This window comes from Ailuropoda melanoleuca, chromosome 14 (assembly GCF_002007445.2).
Source record: "Ailuropoda melanoleuca isolate Jingjing chromosome 14, ASM200744v2, whole genome shotgun sequence".
NCBI classification, from domain to species: Eukaryota; Metazoa; Chordata; class Mammalia; order Carnivora; family Ursidae; genus Ailuropoda; species Ailuropoda melanoleuca.
Genome location: NC_048231.1, coordinates 6,266,624 through 6,293,533, shown reverse-complemented (window position 1 = coordinate 6,293,533; position 26,910 = coordinate 6,266,624). Strand labels below are relative to the sequence as shown.

The window sequence follows — 26,910 nt, the reverse complement described above, 5'->3', positions numbered from 1 at the left end:
AACAGGTGTCATTTTTCCTCCAAGGACACCTTGATGAAGGCCCTATCTTGGTATAATTTGGGGTTGCCTTCATTTCTGATTTCCTGACCTTTCTTTCATTCAATATTCATTCTGCTCTAGACTGGGGACTGGAACACTTTTACTGTAAGAGGGAAGATAGTAAATGTCCCAGGTCTGAGGGCCACATGGTGTCTGTTGTCCCTCCTTAACTCTGGGAAAGCAGCCACAAACAATACCTGGGTGGGCATGGCTCTATTCCGGTAACACGGGATTCACAAACACTGGTGATGGGGCCCCTGACCAGTGTGCCGCACTTACTTTTCGAAGTGCCCGGAGGACCAGGCATCAGCACCCCTGGGCGGCTTGCTGGAAATGCAGAGTCTCAGGCCCCACCCCAGAACTACTGAATTAGAATCTGCACTTCAACAAGATTGCCCAGGTCATTCACGTGCACGTCAGAATCTGAGAAGCACTGTCCTAGAACTCGATGCTACAACTTGGGGTTCGTTTAGCATTTAAATAATTACCCTGAAAGATATTTTTTCCAAAAACATTCTACTCCTTTCTAATAGGAAGCTACAAATAAACTGCTGCTTGAAGTCATACTTACTTCATACTTTTTAGAGTAGGTCTCATTTTCTGAATCCTTTAGCACTTCCCGGAGTTTTTGCTCTTGCAGAGTTAACCAGACCACAGCATCTTTTATCTTTCCCTAAAATTCACACATACACACATTTAAAACTACCCTACATAGACTTGGAGCTTTTTTTTTTAAAACAATAAAATTAACAACTTCAAACATCAGTGAAATAATGCAATCATTACACACCAATGACTCATGGCACCAAAAAGGAATTTTGTTTGTTCACATAACACCTTAAATTTTAAAATGGATTGAAACTAGCACCTGAACATATGTGCTAAAGAGACAGAGCAAGCAAGACCCTTTTTTTTTTGCTTATCCATTTCGAATATTCCTCAATTTTAGAGAATATTATTCTAAATTACTCATTTATAGGCATTTCAGAATACTGCTTTCCGATACATCTAAATACCAATGTTAATTGATTAACTGGTTAATTCAAGAGCTATTCACACCCAAATACACCGACAGCAAAAATATCTTCAGCATTTTAAAGACCCTCAAAATAACGCTACTGAGGGTTTTGGTTCGGCTATCCTGTGGATGTGAGCAACAATTATTTTTTCTTAGATTCTTGCTTGCTTACATTTGAAAGCAAAATTTACTGCCAGAGGATGAAGCCAAAGACGTTACATCTTATTTCCATTCTCCTTTAACCTTCATTTACTCTTCTCTTTCTATTAAGCAGGAGTGTTTTCTATATATTTTTGCATCTGATTTCATGGACAGTTGAATTTTTCATTTTATTTTTTAATAAGAAAATTAATTAGAAAAGAGTAGCTCCCCAGCAGGTCAGAAATAAGTGAACTGAATTACACGCCTGCGTCCCAGCTTGAGTCTCTGTTCCAGAGTCAGCAACAATCTGGCGTGGTGCCTCAAACGTAACAGTTGGAAAAACATAGGCCTAAATTTGTCACATAAAATGCGACAGTATGACTGCACGTAAACATGTCGGAGGAAGTAGTTCAAATATATATTAAAATAATATTCAAAAACACCTTAGTAAATTCACAGCACTCATTTATCTCCACAGCAGCAGAATACGTGTTTGCCGCTCAGCGACTTTTGTGAAATTTGCACCCACAATATTTTATGTACCTGACCGAGAATCAAATGAAAAAACTGAATAATTAAATGGCCGTCTGACAGTGATTCAAGAGTACCTCAACAAACAACGATGTAGAGTAGGGCACACCGCTTGCATTTTTTATAAATCATACAATCCCAGTTGTCAAGAACAGGTAAAATGGGTATATGCTAAAATTAGATTGTGGTGATGGTTTTACAACTATGTAAATACACCAAACCCACTGAATTGTAAACTTTAAAAGGTTTAATTTTATGGCATGTGAATTGTGTCTCAAAAAAAGCTGTTAAAATTAAAATAGACAAAAATTAGATAGCTCTAGAATTTTTCAAAAGCCTGCTAAACTTAATTTGTCTCTTTGTCACTTTTACGTAGTACCTATGTAAACATTATTTTAGATAGTTTAGCAAAGTTTAATTATCGCTTTTAACTTAAAAGTTTTTTAAAAACAGGCAAAACTAATCCACAGTGAAAGAAATTAGAATGCTGGTTGCCCAGGGTGGGGGGTAAGACAGGAAAGAGGCACAGTGGAACATTCTGGGAAACAGAAATGTGTTACATAATGACTGCTGCATGGTTTACATGGGTGCATGCATTTGTCAAAACTCAAAGAACTGCACATTTAAGTTCTTTATGCAAATTATACCTCAATTTTAGAAATTAAGCCATCAGTAGGGTACAACAAAAACGCACTTGAGTCATACTTATAAGGACATACCTGAGCTTTATCTCTAGCCTCAGCTGCATCCTTCGAATATTGTAGAAATTGTGCTACATAGGTCATGATTGACTTTTCGTCGGGATTGACAACATCCACGTCTGTAAGAGATGCCACACTATCAATCAGCTCTAGATGTGATGTACTGTAATGACCACACAAGAACAGGCTATGCCGTAAGACAGCCTGGAAATGAACCAAAGTAGTTAACCGGCCGCACAATCTCTGGTCGGCCGCCCTTACTCCAAGTCTGTGCGGTGCTCAGAGCTCAGATCCCGAGTCAAACAGAGCTGAGTTGAATCTTGCCAGTACTACACGCACAGCCTCAATGCCCACCTTGCATGCTGTCTGTATAAGAGCATAAGTAGTCAGGGAGGGTGGAAAGGATTAATTGGTTAATTCAATTCCTCCTTCCTCCTTCCAGAGACTCCTCCAGGAGTGCAGACGGTAGGAACACACCGCAACTGGAATCCATTCCTGTCACACTGGTCTCAGCAAGCATTCCCAAAAGCATCAGTTGTACGGCAGACTTACTCAAGACATCCACAAGATTTTATTTGTTCATTCTCAGAAAAAATATATTTACTGAGAGCCTTCTGTGGGCCACTCCTTGTGGTGCATTAACAACGTCCATGGTGAGGGGCGCCTGGGTGGCACAGCGGTTAAGCGTCTGCCTTCGGCTCAGGGCGTGATCCCGGCGTTATGGGTTCGAGCCCCACATCAGGCTCCTCTGCTATGAGCCTGCTTCTTCCTCTCCCACTCCCCCTGCTTGTGTTCCCTCTCTCGCTAGCTGTCTCTATCTCTGTCAAATAAATAAAATCTTTAAAAAAAAAAAAAAAACAAGGTCCATGGTGAAAGAAATTTGGAAAATGATGAATTAAACAAAGTAAAAGTATTATACATTCCTTAAATGCAGAACTTCCCCAGACATAATAAATTAGATAGATCACAAAATCACAAAGAAGCGATCAACGTGCTACAGACAAAATGAACACATAATTTTGGAATGTCTTTCGGTATGTTGCCAAAACAACCAGGAAGATACTGAAAAGGAAATCTTCTGTGTTTATTTAGTATTCAGTTAAAATAAATTCATCAAATATTTACAAATGCAGGTCACAAGCAAGATAGGTGAGGCTGAGTTCTTGCCCTTAGGGGCCACACGTTTCAGCACTTTATTCATTCGACAAGGGGATGCTAGACACTTGCGTAGATGCTAGAGGACTTAAGATATTACCTGCCCTCAAGGAGCTTACTGTTAGGAGAAAAACCACAAACAAATACAACACCCTACGCATGCTTTAGCAAATGTGTCTACTGGGCCCAACGACTGTTCTAAATAGGCTGAGGGAAAACACGAATCTAATCTATATCCAAATAATGAAATTCAAGACGGTAAACATACAAAAGCTACCAATAAAAAGGTAGGGGTGCAGTTTCAATAAAGGAAGCATCCCTACGAACTAAGTTATTCTTAAGGATTAAAAAAAAAGTGTTAAGTAGACAAAAAAAGTATATTAAGAGATACATAAAATAATTAGACTGGCTAAACTAGATGTCTCTTGTTAAAAACTTAATTGTATATGAAGCTATGCATTGTGATTAAATGTTTTAATAAAATTGTCAAAAGATAATTCTCTTATTCAAATATGACAATAGCATTTGGTTTGCATAAATAATCATGATGTATTTCACATTTCAAGCTATTATCTACGACATTTAAAATGAATTATGGACAATCATTTATACAGCGGAAATTTGCCTTTTTTATACTATTACATTATTTGCCTAATTATTTTCACATACTGAACTAGAGAAGATATTTTACACTGATAAAGATTTAGAGAATCACAAAGTGACAAAGTACTAAAAAAACAAAGAACAAAAAACCCAGTAATCAGAAAAGGGGATAGAACAAAACATGAGGAAAAACAAAGGAAAAAAGATAATGAAAGCCAAAAAGGAAAGAGAGAAGACAAAGAAAGGAAGAAAAGGGAAGGAAGAAAAAACAAGGAGAGAAAAGTTAACAAGAAGAATTAATATCAAGCCACCTGAAACTAACATAATGACAAACCTAATATATAAAAATTTGGAATCATGAGGCTAACTCTTGACTTAGAAACATCTCCTAATTCAACTGAGATCCAAAAAGGCTAAGAACCAACAGCCACAAGCACAGTTATCTCCCAGACCTTAGCCTCTAATGCCATTCTCCCGCCAGCGCTAGGTGGAGAGGGGGCTGATTCCAGGCCTGGGGGAGGAAATGTAAAGGTGAGCTGGGTACATCCTGTAATGCCAGAAAATAAGGATGTGCTCAAAAACAACAAAGAAACACCACATGGATGGGGATATGTCAAAGGAGCACAGGAGCTACATGAAAGAGCTCCAGGGGCTAAAAAACTTTGAGCTTAAATCATTTTTAATTTGAGAAATAAAACAAAGTAATATTAGATTACAACCCAAAGTATAAAATAAAATGTCCAAAAGCCCATACTGATATAAATCAATGGTTGGATAAATGAATAAATGCAGGAGAGAAGAGACATAGCTCCTGCAAAAGAATTGTAAATAATTTATGTAGATAGCCTGCCCTCGAGGACAGTGAGCATAAGGCTCCTAGGTGTGGGCTATGCAGAGTGACCTTCCTCCAAACAGGACAACACAGGAAGAGGAAAACAAAAAATAGCTCCACAAGGCAGAAACTCGACAAACACTAGCTCAGCCAGGTGATCAAGGTTAACATCACCAGTGGCATAATGTTGACAGCATGGTCCCCTGATGCAATGTGCTAAGAATGGCACTTTACTACTCTGTGGTCTTCCTCCGAAGAACCCATAACCCCAGTCTAATATGAGAAAAGACATAACACAAATTCCAGTAAAGGGGTCCTCTGTAATATACATGACAGGTAATCCTCAAAACTGTCAGAGCACCAAAACAAAATTCTCTAAGAAACTGTCACAGTCACAGCAGCCAAAAAAGACGTGAAAACTAAATGTAAGGTAGAATCCTGAATGGAATTCTGAAAAGAAAAACAGCATCAGGGAGACTAAAGAACTGTGAATAAATAAAGAAATATTTCAGTTTTGGTTCATTAATGATAACAAATGTAACGCACTAATATGTCAACAATAGGGAAAACCTCACAGAAACTTACTCGATCTTCTTCCCAGTTTTTCTGTAAGCCTAAAACTGCTCTAAAGCATAAGGTCTTCTAAAAACACAAAGAATGAAGTCCTGATAAAAGCTGCTGCCCGGATAAGCTTTGAAAAGATTATGCTAAGGTAAAGAAGCCAGTCACAAAAGACTACGTTTATGTGAAATGTCCAGACTTGGCAAATCTACAGCAAGAGAAAGAATTAGTGGTTGCAAGGGCTCTGAGTGTGTGTCTTAGAGGCTGGGAGAGGTGGGGAGAAATAAGGATGGATTGCTAATGGGATGGGCTTTATTTTTGGAATGATGAAAAGGTTCTAAAATTGATTATGATGATGGCTGCAAAATCTCACCGATATACTAAAAAACTATTGAATTGTACACTTAAATGGGTAAATTGTCTGATACGTGAATTACAACACAATAAAGCTGTATAAAACCAAAAAAGTTAGGTGACAAAGCCCCAATCACATAGTGGTATGTTGGAGCCAGATGGCTCAGCTTGAGAGAGCCGATCATTGGATTTTCGGCACTTTTATAAGCTGGTTGTTAAACAAGCCAGCATTAAAAATTAAATTGTATAAACACACAGTCAAAAAAGTGTATTAGGGGCACCTGGGTGGCTCAGACGGTTAAGCGTCTGCCTTCAGCTCAGGTCATGATCCCAGGGTCCTGGGATGGAGCCCCATGTTGGGCTCCCTGCTCAGCTCATGCCCTCTCTCATTATCTCTGTCACTCTCTGTTTCTCTCTCTCAAATAAATAGATAAAATATTAAAAATGCATATATATAAAAATAAAGGTGATAATCAAAACTCACCACTTCTCAACTATTTTGCTACATTTTACCATTACCTATTCACCTCTACTGTACCTGTATGAGAGAAAAATAGAATACATAATGGTGTGTTAGGGTTGCACATCTCTTCCTACTCCGCGTTCATTGACTTCTCATTGGAATCGGCCATGGTGGTAGTGTTCAAACCACACACACACACACACACACACACACACACACACACACACACATATCAGCAAATGAGGGCTTGATTTCTTGTTTTGTTGATTATGAAGAAAGAGATGGAGAAAATGTGAATAATGCAGGTTAAACTTAAGAGTATGTCCTGTTTAGAGCTGTTAAGTTGCACATAGTGCAAAAAAATTGAGGAAATATTCTTCCAGGACTAGATTCAGCAAAAAAAGTCATTCACATTGTTGAAGAACAAATAAAGTTGTGACAGACTTCTCTGCTGTCATACTTACTTGTGAACATAACGGAAATTATCCACTAATTCACGTCAGCACTATACATGCCCAGCAGCTACAACCATAAGTTGGCTGCAGAAGGATGCAGGAGTTTGGCAAAAATCAACAAAAGCAATTCGGGGCTATACGGAATTGAAAATAAAGTGTAACCTATATTTTATTATTATTGAAACAACGTACTGCACGTGCTTTATGTTAGTACTATTTGCAACAGACCTGTATACGTATACACGCCCGCTCGTACACACACACATCATTTCAGAGAGCTAGTCACATGTTCACCTACACACCCCTGGTTATAGAGCTGAGGCTAGAATTTGTATCTCTTAACCTATTAGTTCATTATAATCTTCACTAATCCTACATACCTCTTTTGTGACCTTCCTAGGATTTTTAATAAGCTTTGGAAAATTAAGAAACAATCAATCCAATCCAAAGTAAAGTGCTTTTCCAAAGAAGTAAATCACTTTAATCTTAATTTTATGATTAACATAATTATCTCTTCGAATATAACCACTATTTAGGATTCTGCTGTCGTTGTTTACAATCCAGCACGATGAACTGAGCGCAATCATGGCAAAGCGGAGCCAGCCATAGAGGGAGAAACAGAAAAGGCAGTTTCTGTCCTCATGGAAGTTCAGCTTCACTGAAGGAGAAGGAATGGAGGGGGGAATACGTTCACTCAAAGAACGGATTTCCTCGAGAGATTTTAGAACAGAGTAACAGAATCAAAGGAACACAATATAGAACACGACACGAGAAAATGAAGACGAAGACTCAAATTATTTCCAATAACAGCACCCTTCGCCTTCAGCTGTCACATCATCCCTGCAATTACAGAGGTCAGCAAATCGGTAGGAATTCTTAATTTCGTGAAATTTAACAGAGCTTAAGTTCAACCCCTCTGGACTAAAATATAATGTCATTTTGTTCATTTAGATATAGATACCATTTTCAAGCCAACTTCACACTGGACATTGTTTTGAAAAGAGAGAAGTTTCTTTACCTTCTGGTTCTAGCAATCTGGGGATTTTAAATTCTTGTTCTGCAATTCTGAAGGCCTCTTCCAGATTGTCTTTGTTGGACCTGCGCTTCACACTCTTCATGTCAATTAGGTCTGGTTGCAAGGCATGAATGACAGCCAAAAAAGCCATCCCATTTCTCCAGCTTGACTTAAAATCTGTCACACTGATGGACTCACACCTATCACAACAGGACAAAAACATGATAAATACTCTTTAAAAGAATTTATCAAAGCACATCTGCTACATTCAATAGTAATTGAAACAAATTTCAGGGAATCAAATAAATCATATACATCCTTCTAGGAAAATATTTTATTTTAATCTGGTAGTCAGAATAAAGTAAAATGCCAAGTTTGATACCACAGAACACTGGTTCTCAAAGTGTGGCCCCGGGACCAGCAGCATCAGCACCACCTGGGCTGCAAGGGTGGGTTAGGGCTCCAGAGTGTTGGGATCTAAGCTCATTTAGAAGTTTCAAACAGGGGCCCAATTCATTCCCTTCAGAAATAAGAAAATGCAACGTATTTCTTCCAACGTGGTCTTACTATTATAGTCTAGAACTCAGGTGAGTTCCAGAGAATCACAGAATACTGAAATAAAAGTTACCTAATACCACCAGTGATGGCCAAAACAAGGATAAACTCCTGATGAATTACTTAAGAATGATTTACTACATCTCGATAAGTTTAGCGTAGCTCATAGTTGAAAAGCAAGGAAAGACATGGAGAAAAGGTCAACTGCTAAAATATTTGACCTCTGAAATGGTTTGAAACTTATTTACAGATAAATGAAACAAGTCTGATAGGATAAGGCTTTTCACACATGCTATATTTTGGATTAAGAAACTTAGAAAACTGAAGTAAAATAAAATTGTCTCTCAAAGATTCAAGAAAAAGTTCATTTGATATACTTAAAACCTCCTGAGATATGTATGGTTTTTTTGTCCCTCGAAAAATGCAAAGGATGAATGACAACTAAAGAAAGGTAAGGCTGACGGCAGAAATCAGCATCCTAGTCTCGCACTGGGAAGAAGTTCCTCAGAAGCCCACCATGTAAGAAGAGGTCTCAGTGACATACTTAAGCCTCTATTTACCCAGACAATGCTACAGTGTGCTAAAGAATGCCTTTTGAACTCCACAGCTCATCTCATGGTAAGTTCTCCTGCATCTAACTCCTTATTTTTCCTAAAAATCCCATCCCAGCAGGTGGTTAAAATCAAAGAGTAAATGTCTCCCTAGAGCAAAAAAACCCTTTTTCTTGTAAAACAGAATTTCTGAGCACTACCTTCCTTTCATCATCCCCACTCTTTTAAAAAACTCCTATTTTTCTAGCTTCTGTTCCCCAATTGAGCTACAAATTTCTAAACAAAGGGAACTGTGATCTCTTAATGTAGTCATATACAGCTCCAAGAGACAATTTTATGTGTTGATTATTTATTCCTTCATTTGTTCATTCATTCATTCAACACATATTAATGGAACACCTACCATGAACTCACATTACGCTAGGTTCTGGGGATACACAGACAATAAAGATGGGAGTCCTGACTTTTAAAGAGCTCCTACTGTGGTAAAATGTTCGTGATTTAAATCCACCTCCCAGACACATAGAGCAATTGTGCCTAAAGAAAAAGATACTTAAAGACCACTTTATTTCTACACAGTAACAGTCCACCTAAACACAGGGGTGGGGGTGAGGGGAGTTACCCTGAGAGGAAGGAGGTTGGTAAGCATTTGCCTTTCAGGAGAGAAAAGTGTTCCAGGGGGCATTACACCCAGTTGGCCTGAGTTTCAGACCTGGAGTCAGTAACACTGTGCTGGTGGGTCGAGCTGCCCTGTTTGTCTCCTGTGGTCACAGCAAACTACTTACGGGGCACACTGCTCCTGAGCCCACAGGAGAAGAGCCTTCTTTGCAGACATCTGCCATCTTTCTTGGGCTCTGGAGCACTTCTTAGCTGGAGGACTTGAGGTCGGAGATGAGTCAGCCACACTCACACTGTCGGGCGAAGGCTGATTGTAATTGCAAGAAAGAGTCCGGGCAAGCTCCTCAATCTAAGGAAGACAGAATCATAGTCAACACGTATAAACCATTAGTTAGCAATACTGAGGCAAAACCTTCAGCCAAAACAAGACCTAAAAAGTATCCAGTTAACAGTGAGAGGTTACTCATGGTGAAATAAGCACTAGCACTTGTCATCTCGGGCTACACTTAGGCTCTCTTTCAGTGGACTTGGGTCACGCCTTGCCCTTACTCAGGCACTGCGTTCCGCCTTGAGGGCAAGTGTCCATTCGTCCCCTTCACTGCTTACAGAGCACTTGGCTGCTGCTCAGCCCCTGTCGCTCTAAACTGAATTGAACTCATTTGAGATCCTAGTCTAGAGTGTCTTCCAGGAGACTGGGTCACTTAAAATGCATCCTTGATAATAAACCATTAAGAAACAAATACACATAAGAAAAAACAGTCAAATACATGAGAACTAAGTTCCAAGAAAGAAAAACAAATTGCCATTAAGTACGTGGAAAATAACCTCATTCGTCATTTAAGAAAGCTGAATGCATACAGCAAGAGGGCAGTTTCTTCACTTATAACGCAGGCAAAAAATTTTTTTAAAGTTAACATCAAGTAATGGTATCCTCTAGTAAGAGTATGAGAAAGTGGATTTTTACATATTGCTGGTAAGCACAGAAGTTGGTTCCGATTTTTTGGAAGGCAGTAAAATAATACCTATGAGAAACTTTAAAAGGTCAATCTACAAACACAGTAGCAAGTATTATTGAGAAAAGTACACTTCTTAATAATTAATAGATCCACCAGACAACCAGTGATAGATGTGACCAACACAATTAACAAACTTGGTCTGATTGGCATACGCCTTGTACCTAAAATGGCAGCACCAACATTCTTTTCAAATCCATATAAAATAGTTACTGAAACTGATGTGCTGAGTCATAAAGCAAGCTTCAGCAGTCTGAAGAACTGAATCCATTCAGATGCTCTTCTCTGACCACACTCAAAGTAAGCTAGAAGTCAGTAACAAAGATATAACAAACAAAATCCCCAAATATTTGGATATTAAACAATACAATGTTATAGAACCCAAATAAGAAATCATCATGAAAATAAAATATTTTGAACAGAGCAATAAAAAAATATTGTATTCATGGATTAAATAATGCAATATTTTAAAGATGCCAACTTTTTCCAAATTATACATTCAATGCAATCCTCGTTAAAATTCCAACAGATTGTGTGCATGCAAATTAACAAGTTACTTATAAAATTTATATGAATATCAAGTCAACATGCTGTATACCTTAAACTTACACAATGGTATATGTCAACTACATCTCAATTAAAAAAATTATATGAGAATGCAAAGAGCAAAGAATAAACAAGAGAATCCTAAAGAACAAGTTGGACACTATCAGGTATCGAGACTTTCTATATAACTATAGAAACTGACACAGTATAGTACTGGTGCCAAGGTAAATAATGGAACAGAATTGACAGAACGATGGAGCCACACATATATGGTTACTTGATTTTTTATTAACTGACACTGTATAGTACACTAGGAAAATGGTGCTCTTTTCAATACATGGCATTGAGTCAACCAGATAGCCATATGGAAAAAAAAAATCTTGATTGCTTTAACATAACATAATCCAAAAAATTCATTCTCAAAAGATTGTAGTTCTAAATGTAAAATGTGAAACAGTGAAGCTTTTAGAACTGTGCTGTCCAATATAATAGTCACTAGCTACATGTGGCTATTTAAATTAATGAAATAAAATTTAAAATTTAGTTCCTCAGTCATACTAGCCACATTTCAAGTGTTCAATAGCCACAAGCGACTAGTGGCTACTGTCTTGTACAGTGCAGCTACAGAACTCTTCCACCAGTGCAGAAAGTCCTATTTGGACAGAACTATTCAAGAAAATAGCATAAGAGAATATCTCCATGCTGTTGACAAAGATTTCTTTACAGGACATAAAAAGTACTAGCCACCAGAAAAGGAAGTTGATAAATCTGAACTGCATTAAAATCATGAATGTCTATTCATTAAAAGATTAAAAAGGCAAGCTATAGAATCAGAGAAGATATGTGCAATTTATATATACTTGACAAAGGACTTGTATCCAGAATATATTTTAAAACTTCTATAAATCATTAAGCACAAAGCATAGCTAAAATAAAAAAAATTTTAATGTCAAGTATTAGCGAGGATTGGACCAAGGAATTCACAAATTCCAGTAACAGTGTAAATCAGAACCACCATTTTGAAAAACTAGCTGGCACTTCCTGCCAAAGCTGAACATCACATGCCTTATAATCCAGCAATTCCACTCCTAGATATGTACACAAGAGACATGAGGGCTTGTACCACCACCAAAGGGCACACACAAGAATGTGCCTAGCAGCTTTATTCCTAACAGCTGAAAACTGGCAACAAAAGAAATGTCCATCAACAGTAGAGTGGTAGGGGCGCCTGGGTGGCACAGCGGTTAAGCGTCTGCCTTCGGCTCAGGGCGTGATCCCGGCGTTATGGGATCGAGCCCCACATCAGGCTCCTCTGCTATGAGCCTGCTTCTTACTCTCCCACTCTCCTTGCTTGTGTTCCCTCTATCACTGGCTGTCTCTATCTCTGTCAAATAAATAAATAAAATCTTTAAAAAAAAAAAAAACAGTAGAGTGGTAAATAAACTCTGGCATATTCATGCAATGGTATATTCATACACAACAAAGAGAAAGAAAGAAATCCAGTCAATGACATTGTACTAGCGATGTAGCAGGACAGATAGCAGCTACACTTGTGGCGTATAGAACATAATGTATAAACGTGTCAAATCACTAAGTTGTACACCTGAAATTAATGTATCTAATTGCGTGTCAACTATACTTAAAAAAAGACCTACAGATGCAGGCTTCAACAAGTTGAAACTCATAGATGACGTTAAGTGAGTCTGACAGAAGACTCTACGGAGCATGTAAGTCAATTCAGTTAAAATTCCTTTATATGGAAGTGAAAATGCTAAGCTGAACAATGATAGAGATCGAAGTGGTGGTTTTCTTTAGGGAAGAGGGCAAGGACTGGGAGGAATACCTGAGAACTCGGGGATTCAGGCAATGTTCTCTATTTTTATCTTGGGCGGTGGTTACATGGATGTACTTAATTTCTAAGAAAACATCAAGCTCTGCTCTTAAGATTTGTGCATTTTTTCTCTACGTATGTTCTTCTTCAACAAAGTTTATTTACATTAGTAAAATGAAGCCAAGAAAAGCAAAACCTATGGCCCAACAATTTCACGTCTAGGAATCTGGCTCAAGGAAATAATGAAGATTGTATGGAAAAGATTTATCCGAAGGGTAGTCTGTTTAGAATTGCTTTACGATCGTAAAACTGTGAGCATTCTGACTGTTCCTTGATGAAATACAGTTCTTTGCAATAGAACACCATGCCTCCATTAAAAAAATATGTGTGAATTCAGAAAGATGCTCATTAGAACAGGTTGAAAACAGTTTGGGTAGCATGACCATTCCATTTAAGATAAACATATATAGATAAATATATACATTCATTCCTGCTGCATGTATCATGAAGTCTACACACCAAATTATTTAGTCGTTTTCAGCGAGTGGTAGAATTACAGGTGACTCTACTTGGTTTTTTATTATCTATGTTGAACATTTTAATTATATTTTAAATATCTTGGAAAGTATGGAGAAAATGTAACAAATGCCTATGTATTGTCAAATTTTAACATTTTACCACATTTGGTTCATATTTTTTTAAAGAAATGAAACACTGATACAGCTTGAGCCTTCTGTCTTTCCCTCTGCAATTCCATTTCCTTTCTTTTCCAGAGGGAAGAAAACACTATTCTAAATTTGGTTTTCATCATTCTCGTGCGTGTTATGCTACTATAACTTCAAATGTAGGTATCCAGAGATCACATACAGTCTTATTTTACATGTTTTAAATGTTACACAAATTATGTTATTTTCTAGTTTTTATAAAATAAGCATTTGTTTCCCATATAATTTTTAAGTTATTTTCAAAGTAATTATGGAGATATAGAACATGCAACTTTTTTAGGTAGCTGCAGAAAACCTGTACTAACTCAGAATCTCAGGTCTGGAAGAATATATGTATCAGTCACAAGTATCATAAAGTCAGGGCTAGAACTGTCTTTGCTACTTTCTTGGTATCCTAACACAAAAGCAAGCACATAGTAGGTGTTCAAATATATTTGTGGAATGAAATTGACCTATGAGTCAGTCTTGGGACAGGACTAGGTGTTGTGGGGCTATTAGATTGAACAAGGGTCCTCAAAACTGGGAGATTCTACAAAATTTAGTGGGTTAGTTTTCAAAAATTTACTCCAGAAGCTTTCTACTATCTTCTGCCAGAGTAAGTAAACAATAGTAAGCAAAGTTTTATCAAGGCAGGTTCTATTCAGACTGGTGCTGGTATCATGGATGATTTAAGATATCATAATTCATCATTCAATTTTTAACCACCAAATAACAAAAATGGCCAAAGGTCCACCTGTCGAGATTTCCAGAGTGTCCTGTTTCTGGAAGAAACCCAGGACTGTATCTTACTGAGTTATACTTATTTCACACTGCAGTAATTAGAACAGAAATAACTTTCATATAATCAAACTACTTACATGAAAGTGCAGTATAATTGTCCAAATTAGGCCAAGAATAATGGATGGGTTTCCATCTATAATATCAGTAACATGAATATTTATTAGCTTGATCTGGAAAAGAAGAAACACGGGTTAAGAGGAGAACACATTTCACAGCATGCATTTCTCCCGTGAATCTTCAGATGAGACTCATACTCACTGATCGGTTTTTTAGGAATGTCAGGGCATGCTCTATATTGATTCTACACTGGAATGTATTAGATCCTTTGTCTCGAGGCTATGAAATTCAAGCAAAATATATTACTTAGAAATATGAAAAAAAAAAACCTTGTAAATCAACAAAATGTTTTTTAATGTCATTTAAAAAACTTACCAACTGTTGTCCCGAGAGTACCTCCAGCAGGTCTAGGAGAACATGCCCCTTTTTAATGTCTGCAAACAGGTCTGATACAACCGAGGGAGGCGTGTGCTACAAAAGGTCACAAGAAAAATACTCATTCAAACATTGGTCCAGAAAACATAATACCTTTAAGAATCCCATAAATGGGCTTTGTGGCTTCACAAAAGCTAAAATTCAGTAGAGATTTTTTTATTGACTGAAGGAGAGAACACACAACGTTGTATATCAAAGCATGATAAGAGAAGTAGTGAACTTAATTTATCTCGTGGCAAATTTCCAGTAACACAACACTCCTGTAGCTTTCAGCGAGCGCTTAAAACGTGTGCATGGAGGCGGCATTAAAGGCATTCAAAATCAGCCAGTAGTGACCCTTTTGGGGAGTAGATTACACTTCTGGAGTAATCTGTTTATGAATTTACCCTTTCCAGAATTGCACTGGGCAGAGATGGGTAGCCGGGGAGAAGAGGCTCACTCGTTTTGTATCTGGGTTATTCCAGGCACTTGGCGTCACGGAGAGACAGGATGGCACAGTGATTAAGATCAAGGTCCCTGGATCCAGACTGCCTGGGTTTGTATCCCAGCACTATCACTTACAAGTGGTGTGACCTTGGGAAAGTCACATAACTTCTTGTACCTTAGTTTCCTTGTTTTTTAAACAGGAATAACACTATCTCATCGGGATGTTTTAAGGTCTCGTAAATGTGACGCAAATTGACACCATTTAAAAGAGCTTAGGACAGTGTTTTTAACATACAACTCCATACATATGAATCATTATTATTATTTATTATTATTATATTTGATTTTTTTAAAAAGCTGCTGTTGCTTTAAATATTTTTATAGCACTATCTCCCATACCCTTAACAAAGGGTAGGGAGAGAATAACAAACACATCTAAACAAGATCAAGGTGACTTCAGCACATTCTTTCAACCTTGCCATTTTGGGGACCCAAAGCGAGGGAAGGAGGAGTAACTTAAATATATTTGCACCTTTATTTGCTTTTTTTTTTCCTCACCTTTGCCAACTGTGAGTTGATCCAACAGGTAAAGGTTTTCTTCTGAGTGTCTTCCTGTTCAGCTACAGAAAAAAGGACAACAGCAGTTACAAAATAAGAAGCCTCAGAAACCTTGTAAATACATCAAAGCTTCAAAGGTCTATCCCTCTGGGGATGTGCACATACGCCACATCTTTCTACGACTTGGTCTAAATTTCAGATGTTTGTTCAAGGAGTGGTTTGGAAATGGCATGTTGATACAAGAGATTTTTTTTATTGCTGCAAGTTAGATAAAAGATGATTTTTAATAGTGTTTACTGACAAAAGCACAAAGTCGCCACGTGGCCTTGATGGTGCAGTCTGAGGAATTGTGAGGGAGAAGACCTCCCCCACCAAAAACACTCTCAGTCCAAGCAAAAGCCCATATAGATTTAAAGACAAACCCCAGAACATCTGAAGACATTTTAAAAGGTTCATAAAGTTGTGGGCAGGTTAGTCTTGACACTCACAGTATTCATCATGGAGGATATGTTGCCACTAACTAACGGTAAATGAGTGGCAGAGTCAGAGCTGTCTGGGCTCGGCTCCTGCCTCTGTTAACAACTAGCTGTGTGATGGCAGTGTCCTCATGGAGTAAGGGAATAAGCACTGGCCTCCAGACGCTGTTCACGATTCACTTGAGAAGTGCCCATTCTTACTCTTATTAACAGGACAGGAGTGCAGGGGAAGATCTGAACACTCTAGGTATATCCTCCCCTCCTCGCCAGGCCAGGAGCAGGCCCTACGGTACCACGCTCCCCACCGGCCTTCTACCCCTCAGCTTCAGCACCCATGTCAACTCTGCACACCAGGACTGAGTCTCCATTTCCCCAGATGTCCTCACCTGGCTGGCCACCCAGGTAAGGACAGACACCCACGCCTCCCTGGGCCCAGCACTCAGAGCCTTGTCACCACCATCTAACCCGAGGTCACCAGGTCTCATCCCAGCACACACGCACATGCACACACGTGCACACGCACGCCCGGGGCTCTCAGGTTCCCCTCTGTTCTCTCACTCTGATTTACGTAAGATTCTGCACATGCCCCCGTTTCTCTCACCTCCCACCTTCCTTCACTCCTGAAACCCTTCCACTGATGATGAAGCCATAAGCAAGCCCCCCGCAAACCCCCCCGTGCCCGAACCCTCTCCGGCAGGCGCTGCCTCTCTGCTCTTACTGAAAACTGGCCCACTCAAGTGCTGCCTCTGCTTTCTCTTACGTAAGCCCCCTGTACCACGGGGGCCTTGCTGCCCGCTGCTACTTCCAGATCATTCTCCACTCTCTCCGTCCCCGCAGTGCTCCAGCTTTGAGTCTCGTGTCATCAGACGTACCCACTGTTTGAGTCAGCTACAGGCCTCTGTCCATTCCTCAACATTTCTCAAAGATTTTAGTTCCTTCCCCACCGTCGTCTCTCCAATACAGCTCCTAATTCTTGGCAATTTCCACAGAAATACTGATGACGCACCCAACTCCCGGCCCCTCCATTTTATTCTTCTTCTCCAATATACTTGTCTTCTGCTCTGCTTCAACCACACTGTCACAGTCAAACCCCACATCTTATCATCACCGATAACTGCAACTCCTTGCAGTCTCGATTTTGTGCATCTCTGAACAACGGCCCCAGCTTTTCAGTTCCCTCCCTCAAGCGCCCCGACTCCAACAATCCTTGGCATCCATCGGAACCTCCAAGCCATTTGTTCTGCCAGCTTTCGCACTGTCCTTCGCCCTCACTGATATCCTTCCTCCCATCCTTTTCCAGCTGCTGCCTCATCAAGGTCACCAGAATCCAGGTCATCAATGACCTCCACCCCCTTCGACTAGAACCAATGGTCGATTCTCAGCCTTCACCTTTCTGAACCCTACACTCTTGGTTTTTCTCCTACATCACAAGCCGGCTTCTCTCTTTCCCTCACACTTCATATCCAATGCTTTGGGAAATCCTCTTCGGTCCCCCTTCAGAATATATTCAGGATATGACCACTTCTCACCACCTCCCACCTGGATTTCTGCCCTAGATCCCTAACAGGTCCCCCTCCTTCCAGTCTTGCCCTCAAAATACTATTCTCAATGCAGCGGCCAGAGCGATGTTGCTAAAATGTTAACTCAGACCAGGCAACTCCTTTGCTCACAATCCCCTGAGGGTTCCTCACCTCACTCCTTAAGATGGCTGCAAGGCTGACACCCACCCCTTCACTCATCCCCTTGGCTCATTGCACTCCAGCCACTCCGGCCTCCCTGCTTTTCTCAAACTCCCTGGAAACATTCCCACCTCAGGGCTTTGCCCTAACTGTCCTTTCTCCCAGGAATGCTCTTATTACAGATATCCTCACAAGCAGAATTCCCATCCTATTTAAAGCTGTAACACCTCCACTCCTGCTTCCCTTTGTTTGCTCTTATTTTTTCCTACAGCACTTACCACCTTTTAACGTCCCATTTAAATTATATATGTTGTATGCTTATTATTTAATGTCTTCCTCTTCTCCCAACAGAATATAAGTCCCACACAAAGCTGTTTTGTCTGTGATCTATTCCAAATGCTTAGAGGAACATGGCCCAGAAGAGGCTCCAAAGAAACATTTACAAAAGACAAATAATAACAATAGCTTAATATTAAATTGATTAAAATTAATAAAACTAAATAATTAAATTAAAATTAATAAATGATAATTTCACTGATTATTAGTTATGTTTTATTTACTACACCAAGACAGTCAAAGCTACCTATATGTGTTCATATTCTTTTTTTTTTAATTGTCTGATCTACCTTCTAATACATTTTCTTTGACCCCTTCCACTCACCTTCATTAATCTCTAGCTACCACAGTTATAACAGACCGAAATTGTTGGCATGACATCTAATTGGAGTTCTTAAAATTTAATCTGATGGGAGTTCAGGTTGAGGAACTGAGGAGAATCTGAGTAAATGTATTTTCGGGTGTTTACAATCCTGGCTGATTAGAGATTAAAGATGCACTTAGCCTCGTTGGATTTTTTTTCTTATCTTTTTTAATCCACTTCATTTTCCTGTATTACCAGCTTAAATTGGTTATAGCCCAGTGATTTACACAGTCCAGGGTACTCAATAATTGTTAGCTGAACTGAACTGAGTTCTGGCAAGCCAAATGCATAGTGTAGGCTTTTGAAAGTTATTTGTTTCACACAAGCAAAAGAATTAACACAGAACCACAATTTTGTCCTATAGTTCAAAATGTTACAACACCTTCCGGATTCTTTGAGATATGTTTTCATTGCTTTTTCTCCAAGTACCAGATGATTCAATGATTTTTTTAAATATATTTTTAAACAAAAATTGTATTGACGGTTAATTTTGCTCCTCAATGGAAAAAAACTAGAGAACAGTTTTTCTGATTCCAGGATCAAGTTACCAGCACACAGTGTACATTAATTAAGGCTGTGGGTAAAAGCGGGGAGGGACTGATCCATTAAATAAAGCAGAAATCCAAATCAAAACCAAACAAACAAAAAAACAATGAAAGATGACTCTTCCTATCCTTAAGGGACCAAGAGAGATTTTCCTTTCTAGGTGATAAAAGTGTGAAAAAGAAACGAACCAGGAACGTTGCTAGGTCCAGGAGAGAAGAATCTGCACCGACTCTAGGAGAGCTGCATGGGGGAGAAGGGAGGGGGACATCTGTGCAAGGTGGGTAAAATCATCTTGGAAAGGGTAAACCACTGGCACAAAACAGTCCAGAAAATTAAAATTAATTTTAATTTAATTATAATTCAGTTTTATTAATTTCAATTTAATATTAAACTATTGTTATTATTTGTGTTTTAGCAAAAAATGTCTTTTAGCACAAAACTTGCATGCCCAAGGAGTTTTAGAATTCCGCGTCCACCTGGAAACCCCAGTCCTTCCGAACTATTTCCAGGTAATATGAGGGATCATTTCATTTTCGTGCCATGTTAGACAAAAAGGATCCCAGTACTGAGCAAACACAACGAACTTTCCAAGGCTGGGAAAACAGGCAGGGAAACCAAGGCTCTAACTGGATTCCTCAAACTGGGGGCACCTAATCTAATCCCAGGTTGGACTGACATATATCCGACAGGGACATAAACCTAAACTGAAAATGATCAAAACTTTTCCAACGAAAACCCTAAATTATTCCTGTCCTAATTTGATAAAATCTAATGAAACCAGGGAACAAACAAAAAGAGAAGCCGTCAGAACAAATACCCACCGGTACTCTCCGATTCAACAAAGGAAACAAAGCCCAAATGAAATCTTCAGAAAAGGATTTAGAAAAGAAACTTCATGGCCTTTAACGAACTCATTGTTCACATTTAGAGAACAACTTGTCATCCTGGAAATCAGAACCCTTCAAATGCAACAAGGACCTTTTGCTGAAGAGCAGACAAAGATGTCCCAAGTACAATTAAACACCTTTGCAACCGCTGAATTAAATGGTTTAGTATGTGCCATTTTATTTATCCCTTGACACACTTTTCTCACATTTTCATACTGTCTTATCCCTGAAAAGCGGTATTAATTCAACAGGAACCAGAGCCAAATAGCTCACCCCATGGCAGGATAAGTAACCAATTGTTCTTTTCAAAGGCTGACCCATTAGGAAAAAAATAATTGAGAACCAACTGCTTTAAAGCAACTTAATTTGAGTGGGTGAGATTTTTTTTTAACTGCTGGATTTTATTTTGTAATTTCTGGGGTAAGTTTCTAATAAAATAATAAAACTCTTCTCAAAATGGCACATAGAGAATAGAATCAGCAGCTGTTAGGGATAAAAAAAAAAAGCGAAAGAATTAAAAAGTATAATAAAATCTGTTATAATGATGGATTTCTCCGTAAAATGCCAAGGAATGGAGAATGAAAAATTCCCTATCCTGATTTTTAAAGCAAATAAGAAATATGTATAATGTAGAAAAATGTAGTCAGTGAATTTTATTCAGGACCAGGCAGATATCCTTGACTATCATACTTGGAAAATATCTGACAGAATTTGAGAAGACAGAATGGGCAAAGGTTTTCTCTAGATGTCATTACCATAAAAATACATTTAATCCCTGAGTTCGTTCTTATTCAATCTGCCTTTTGTGAGCTGGCAACACATACCCTTAGCTGGAAGGCACCTTAAAAGAAAACAAACTGAGTTAAGCTCAGTTAAGAAGTATGGATTTTAAATTCATTATAAGGTTCCCAGGGAAACTACTGTGGCTACAAAGGAGCAGTAAGTTCATCTGAAATGTTGAGTCCCCCAAAATTAATTAACTAATTAATTAATTAAAAAATGTTGACTCCAGGGGCGCCTGGGTGGCACAGCGGTTAAGCGTCTGCCTTCGGCTCAGGGCGTGATCCCGGTGTTGTGGGATCAAGCCCCACATCAGGCTCTTCCGCTATGAGCCTGCTTCTTCCTCTCCCACTCCCCCTGCTTGTGTTCCCTCTCTCGCTGGCTGTCTCTCTCTCTGTCGAATAAATAAATAATATTTTTAAAAAAAAAAATGTTGACTCCAGCAGTCCTCCCCGGTAGTGGGAGTTCAAAAGCAGTTACCTCAGACATGAGAATCCTTAGTTTACGTTTTCACTTAAACACAGAGCAATGCGTTATTACCATGTGGCTTATCCAGGAATGTCCTCTCCTGCATGAGTTCAGCTGAGGAAGCTTTGCAGTCTCCTTCTATCCAGGAATTTCTTATTCCCTTTCTATTACTGGTTTATTGCTAACAGGTTTACTGCACTTGGCTCCAGATTCACTCTTTTGATCTGTCACTCCCCTCATTAAAATCTTTTGATCACTCCTTAATTCCTTAGTGAATAAATTTGAAATTCTTAGCCTAACCTTCTAGGTCATTCATAGTTTAGCTCCAAACTAATTTTCCTGACTCATCTCCCATGACTTCTCTACTGATGGCCTACTTTTCTGGCAAACTGGAAATCTACAATTTCCCAGTTAAGTTTCACTCAAAAAAATGATTACTCTTTTCTGCATTGCCATGCTATGTATCCTCTGGAATGGCCAATCCTTCCCATCTCCCTCTGCATTTATAAAAACCCCAGCACCCAGCACAATGGACATGATGGGCATTTACTCGACATTTGTTAAAATAAGACATACTCTGTTCTGGGGCGCCTGGGTGGCACAGCGGTTAAGCGTCTGCCTTCGGCTCAGGGCGTGATTCCTGCGTTAAGGGATCGAGCCCCACATCAGGCTCCTCCGCTATGAGCCTGCTTCTTCCTCTCCCACTCCCCCTGCTTGTGTTCCCTCTCTCGCTGGCTGTCTCTACATCTGTCGAATAAATGAATAAAATCTTTAAAAAAAAAAAAAAAAGACATACTCTGTTCAAATGTCCCCCTTCCTAAAGAGAAATAGATATCTCTTCTGGTTCTAGTCTCCCACAATGCTTTATTGGATTTTTTGTTGTTGTTATTAGAAAGTGATATATAATACTCATAAAACATTTTCCCAAGCAGTACTCAAAATTAAAAGTTAATCTTAACTTCCCTCAAACCTCCCATTTTCCTTTCCCAGAGACAACATTAGTTTCCTGTGCATCCTTCTAGATAGATTAAATATAAAGAACATAAATTCTAAAAGGGCAAGGATTTGTTTGGGTTGGTCACTGGGTCACAAGCTTCTAGAACAATATCTCACAAGTAGGCACTCAGTCAATATTTGTCGAATGAATGTATGTACACGTAAATTAAATGAAAACACATGACAACTTCATTTTTTAAGTTGGTCATTCAAAAAGCAGAGATTTAGCTATACTAGAGTTAAAAAGCATCTGCTAAGCTATAAAAAATATTTTAAAAGGAGATTATAACCCTTTCCAATTATCAGAAAGTAAGAAAAAAAAAATCTGGCCAATAAAAAGAACAAAGTAGATACAAATGTGCTGATATGGATATATTTTTAATTGAAAAAAAGCAAGTTGTAAAATAATATGTTTACTCTTATGTTATCTGTATTTTTTTTAAGATTTATTTTCTAAGTAATTCCTACACCCAACATGGGGCTCGAACTTACAACTCTGAGATAAAGAGTCACATGCTCTATGGACTGAGCCAGCCAGGCACCTCTCTATTTGTATTTTTATTAAAGGATAGCTGTATGCATGGCCCGACAGCCTCCTTCTACCTTATGATAATTACCACTTGCTGTTCATATACTCTAGTCACGTAAGGGCGTGTGGTTTCTCTCCTACTCAATATATGAACCTTAAAGTTAAACATTTATGCTTTTGTGGCTTTGCTTCCCCTTAGCACAGTGCCTGTAGATAATAAGTACTCTATAAATATTTGCTGATTGAAAGACTTAGCAAGTATTAAGAGTATGGAAAATCAAACTGTCTTACTGTATGGAGAAGTAGAATTTACTGACAATAGTTACTAGGCCTATGTCTTATCGTAGTCTTGTTTGAATAACCCCTGAATGATTTCTTTCTTCGATGAATAAAATGCCTTGAACAAAAGGACAGGTACTATAATGAGACCCTGGTGCCATTCCTTAAAACAGCACTGCCAACTCACTGTTCGCTGGGACAGAAATGGTAAGGATGATTAAATTCAAAAGATAAGGCGACACGTTTTAGCCATGTGTCCCAACAGCCATCTCAAAGAATCTTAATCAAGCTGTTATCGAATAGAAAGGGAATTAAAAATAATAAGGCTACCTCTCTAATTGTTTCTCATGGAGATGATAACAAACAGAAATAAATGAAGAAACAAATTAAGGGATAAAAGCACACAGGCATGCACAATCAGAATAAGAAAAGCCTAAAATATTCGACGAAGAAACAGGGAAAGGTGTGTTACTGAACAACAAAAGGGGAAACTATTAACTAACAGAAAAAGCAGGGGGACAATTTACTACACATTTTCTTGCAACCAACCATAAGCAAACAAACAAACCAGCAAGAAAGAAAAATAAATAGTACCAAGACTAAGAGCTCACTTACTGAATGAGAAGAGCTGAGTTTAGAAGGTAACTCCCAACTAACGACAAGGTTGCAAGCACAGCCAGCAACCATCTCCTAGCCTCAACACTGTCTTTTCTGAAAAAAGATTTATTTGAAAGAGAGAGAGCAGAGGGAGAGAATCTCAAGCAGACTCCCCGCTGAGTGCAGCGCCCGACACAGGGCTTGATCCCACGACCCATGAGATCATGACCTGAGCCAAACCCAAGGTCAGACACTTAACTGACTGAGCCACCCAGGTGACCCCTCAACACTCTTTACATCAGCAATCCTCCCCTGGAGAATCTGCTTTGGCACTACAGAAAAAACAGCACTCACCCATCAGACTCAGCATCCCAGAACTAAAATCACACCCTTCCTCCCTCCCTCTCCCCACACCAGTGCCTCCACCTCAGAGATTTAAACACCACCATCTTTCATCATCCCCAAGTACAGCCTACTACAAATCAGGCCAAATCTGCTCCCGCGGAGCTCTGGTATCCGCTTCCTTCCTACACGGCTAGGCTCTCCCAGCCCTCCCGCCCCATCTGCCATCAGCCATGGCCTGCTCCTCCCATGGGCAACCAGGTCTGCTGGGCTCCCTTTAATCCATTCTCCGCTTCGGCCAGTAGATCTTGCCTTATTCCCCTTTCCACTTTGATGGTTTCTCTCTGCTCTGGAGTTAAGAAGCCATGTCAGTAAGAGCTAAGGAGGTGCTCTGTGGCCCACCCCAGGGCACTTGTCCAGCCTCCACACGCATGGCTCTCCTCCTCTCCTTCGCACACGGAGTTCCAGCCACTCGGTCTTCTTCCTGGACCCTCACCAGCTCTGTTCCCTCCTGCTCAGCCCTTTGTATCACCACCCCTCCTTTCACCTAGTCAACCTCCACTTTCGCTCAGGTCTCAGCTCAGTGGTTCATCTTGAAGGAAACCTAAGTCAATCTCCCTTTCGTTATTGGTTTTCATAGAGCCATACTCATACCCCGGAACCATTTATCGCTTGCCTCAATCACTGACAAGGTTAAGAGCACTGGCTCTAGAGCCAGACTAGCTGGGTTCCCCTATCTGCCATTTATTAGCTGTGTGCCTCAATCTTCCCGACTGTAAAATGGGGATATTAGTACTTACCCTCAGGGTTGTAAGGGGGATTAAATACTTATACCAACATAAATCAGAGGTCAACAAACTATAACCTGGAGGCCAAATCTGACCCACTGCCTGTTTTTGTAAACAAAGTTTTATTGGAACACAGACATGATCATTTGTTTGTATATCGCCTGTAGCATGAAAGTAGCTCATGAACAAATGAACCTCAAAGACTAAAACAAATGAACCTCAAAGACTAAAATATTTGCTACCTGGCCCTTTATGGAAAATATTTGCCCATCCCTGCATAGACTATGATTAGTCTAACACAAATAGATACTAGCTATAATATAGAAGAAACATGAAATCATTATGCTAAGTGAAAGAAGACAGTCACAAAAGACCACATCTATATGAAATGTCTCGAATAAGGAAATTTATAGAAGCAGAAAGTACACTAGTGTCTGCCCAGGTCGGGGGGGAAGGAGGACGGAGGGTTTAGGGAGTGACAGCTAAAGGGTATAGCCTTTCTTTTTAGGGTAATGAAAATGTTCTAAAATTAGAGATGAAGGTTGCACAACTCTGTGAATATACTAAAAACTATCGAATTATACACTTTAAGTGGGTGAGTTGTCTGGTATGTGATTCACGTCTCACATTATATCTCAAAGCTGTTCCAAAAAATATTAGCTAATAATATCTGTAAGATTATTTGATTAACGTGTGCCTTCTCATTAGCCTACTGGCTCCATGACAGCCTGGCTCTAATTTTGCTCCTCATTTGCCTGCAGCATCTACCACTTGTGGCAGGAATTCAGAAAATGTTTGCTGAATGAATAGTTAAATGGCTGGGGGAGAAGGGTGAGGGGGTATTGTGGCTATATTTCCCCAGTCAATGTAGACATTTAAATACTGAATTTATTGGGGACATATGTGACATACAACAAACAAACAATTTCTACTTTGGGCCTTAGCGTGTGGAATCCAGCCTCTTCGTGTTGCCACCCGAGCAAACCACACCCTGTGCAACACCTGAGATTTTCACACAGCGGCTTTTGTTTCCAGCCTCCCCGGAACACAGCTCCTGGCTCTCTGTGTAAGCAAACCTCGTATTTCTAGCACATGCAAATGAGCCCACAATACAGATAAAATGCCTAGAATTTGGGGTGCTATTTGCTCTCCTCTTTCTCACCGTCTTCTGACTCATCTGAGTTGCTCAATAAATATTTGTGGAATGAACAAATCAAAGAAATGACTCCATTTCTTTCAACACGTATTTCTTACTCCTTACTACCTTTCATCTACTATATAAAACTGAGTGCTTTTCTTTTGAAAATCACGACCTGTGAGCCTGAGCCCTGACTTCTAAACATGAAAGAACCAGATCACACTGATTACAAATCTGTGGAATTACAAATCTAGGATTCTTACACTTTTGAATGCCAGCAAATTACTTAGGGTCATCGTTTGAGTTCAGAGTTCTAGGTCCCAACTCCCAGAGTCTCTGATTCAAGGGACTCACACAGCTCACTTTGAGAAACATCTCTGTTACTGGACTGATTTACACGTGTGACTTATTCTTGAGCCAATACAAGGGAACAGGAAAGGCTTAGCAAAAATAGTGATGAAATCATAAACTCTGAGATATTAATATAATGTAACTCAATATAAATCTCTGATAATATATGGATATCCTCACACTTGAAGGGGCTCAGAAGACTTGCTGAACCAAGTTGTGTCCAGGAGGAAGTAGGAATTCAGGGAAAGGAACAATTACATCATTTCATTAAAGGCTTCCAATGAAGTGGTCAGGTAGGCATTTTGTGAATGAGAAAATTGTAGCTCCCAGAAGATGAAAATTTTTTACTCACTCGTTCAATAAACACTTATTGAAAGTACACTATGTCCTA

The 26,910-nt window shown here is 39.3% G+C and overlaps 1 protein-coding gene across 1 annotated transcript in view; it reads right to left on the bottom strand.

Moving 5' to 3' along the window:
• SYNE2 (spectrin repeat containing nuclear envelope protein 2) overlaps positions 1–26,910 on the bottom strand; it is a 267,176-nt gene that overhangs the window by 228,331 nt on the left and 11,935 nt on the right. Inside the window, 8 exon segments of the mRNA XM_002914161.4 lie at positions 611–712; positions 2,449–2,549; positions 7,872–8,068; positions 9,760–9,941; positions 14,565–14,657; positions 14,746–14,823; positions 14,920–15,015; positions 15,964–16,025. Coding sequence (XP_002914207.2) covers positions 611–712; positions 2,449–2,549; positions 7,872–8,068; positions 9,760–9,941; positions 14,565–14,657; positions 14,746–14,823; positions 14,920–15,015; positions 15,964–16,025 — 911 coding nt within the window.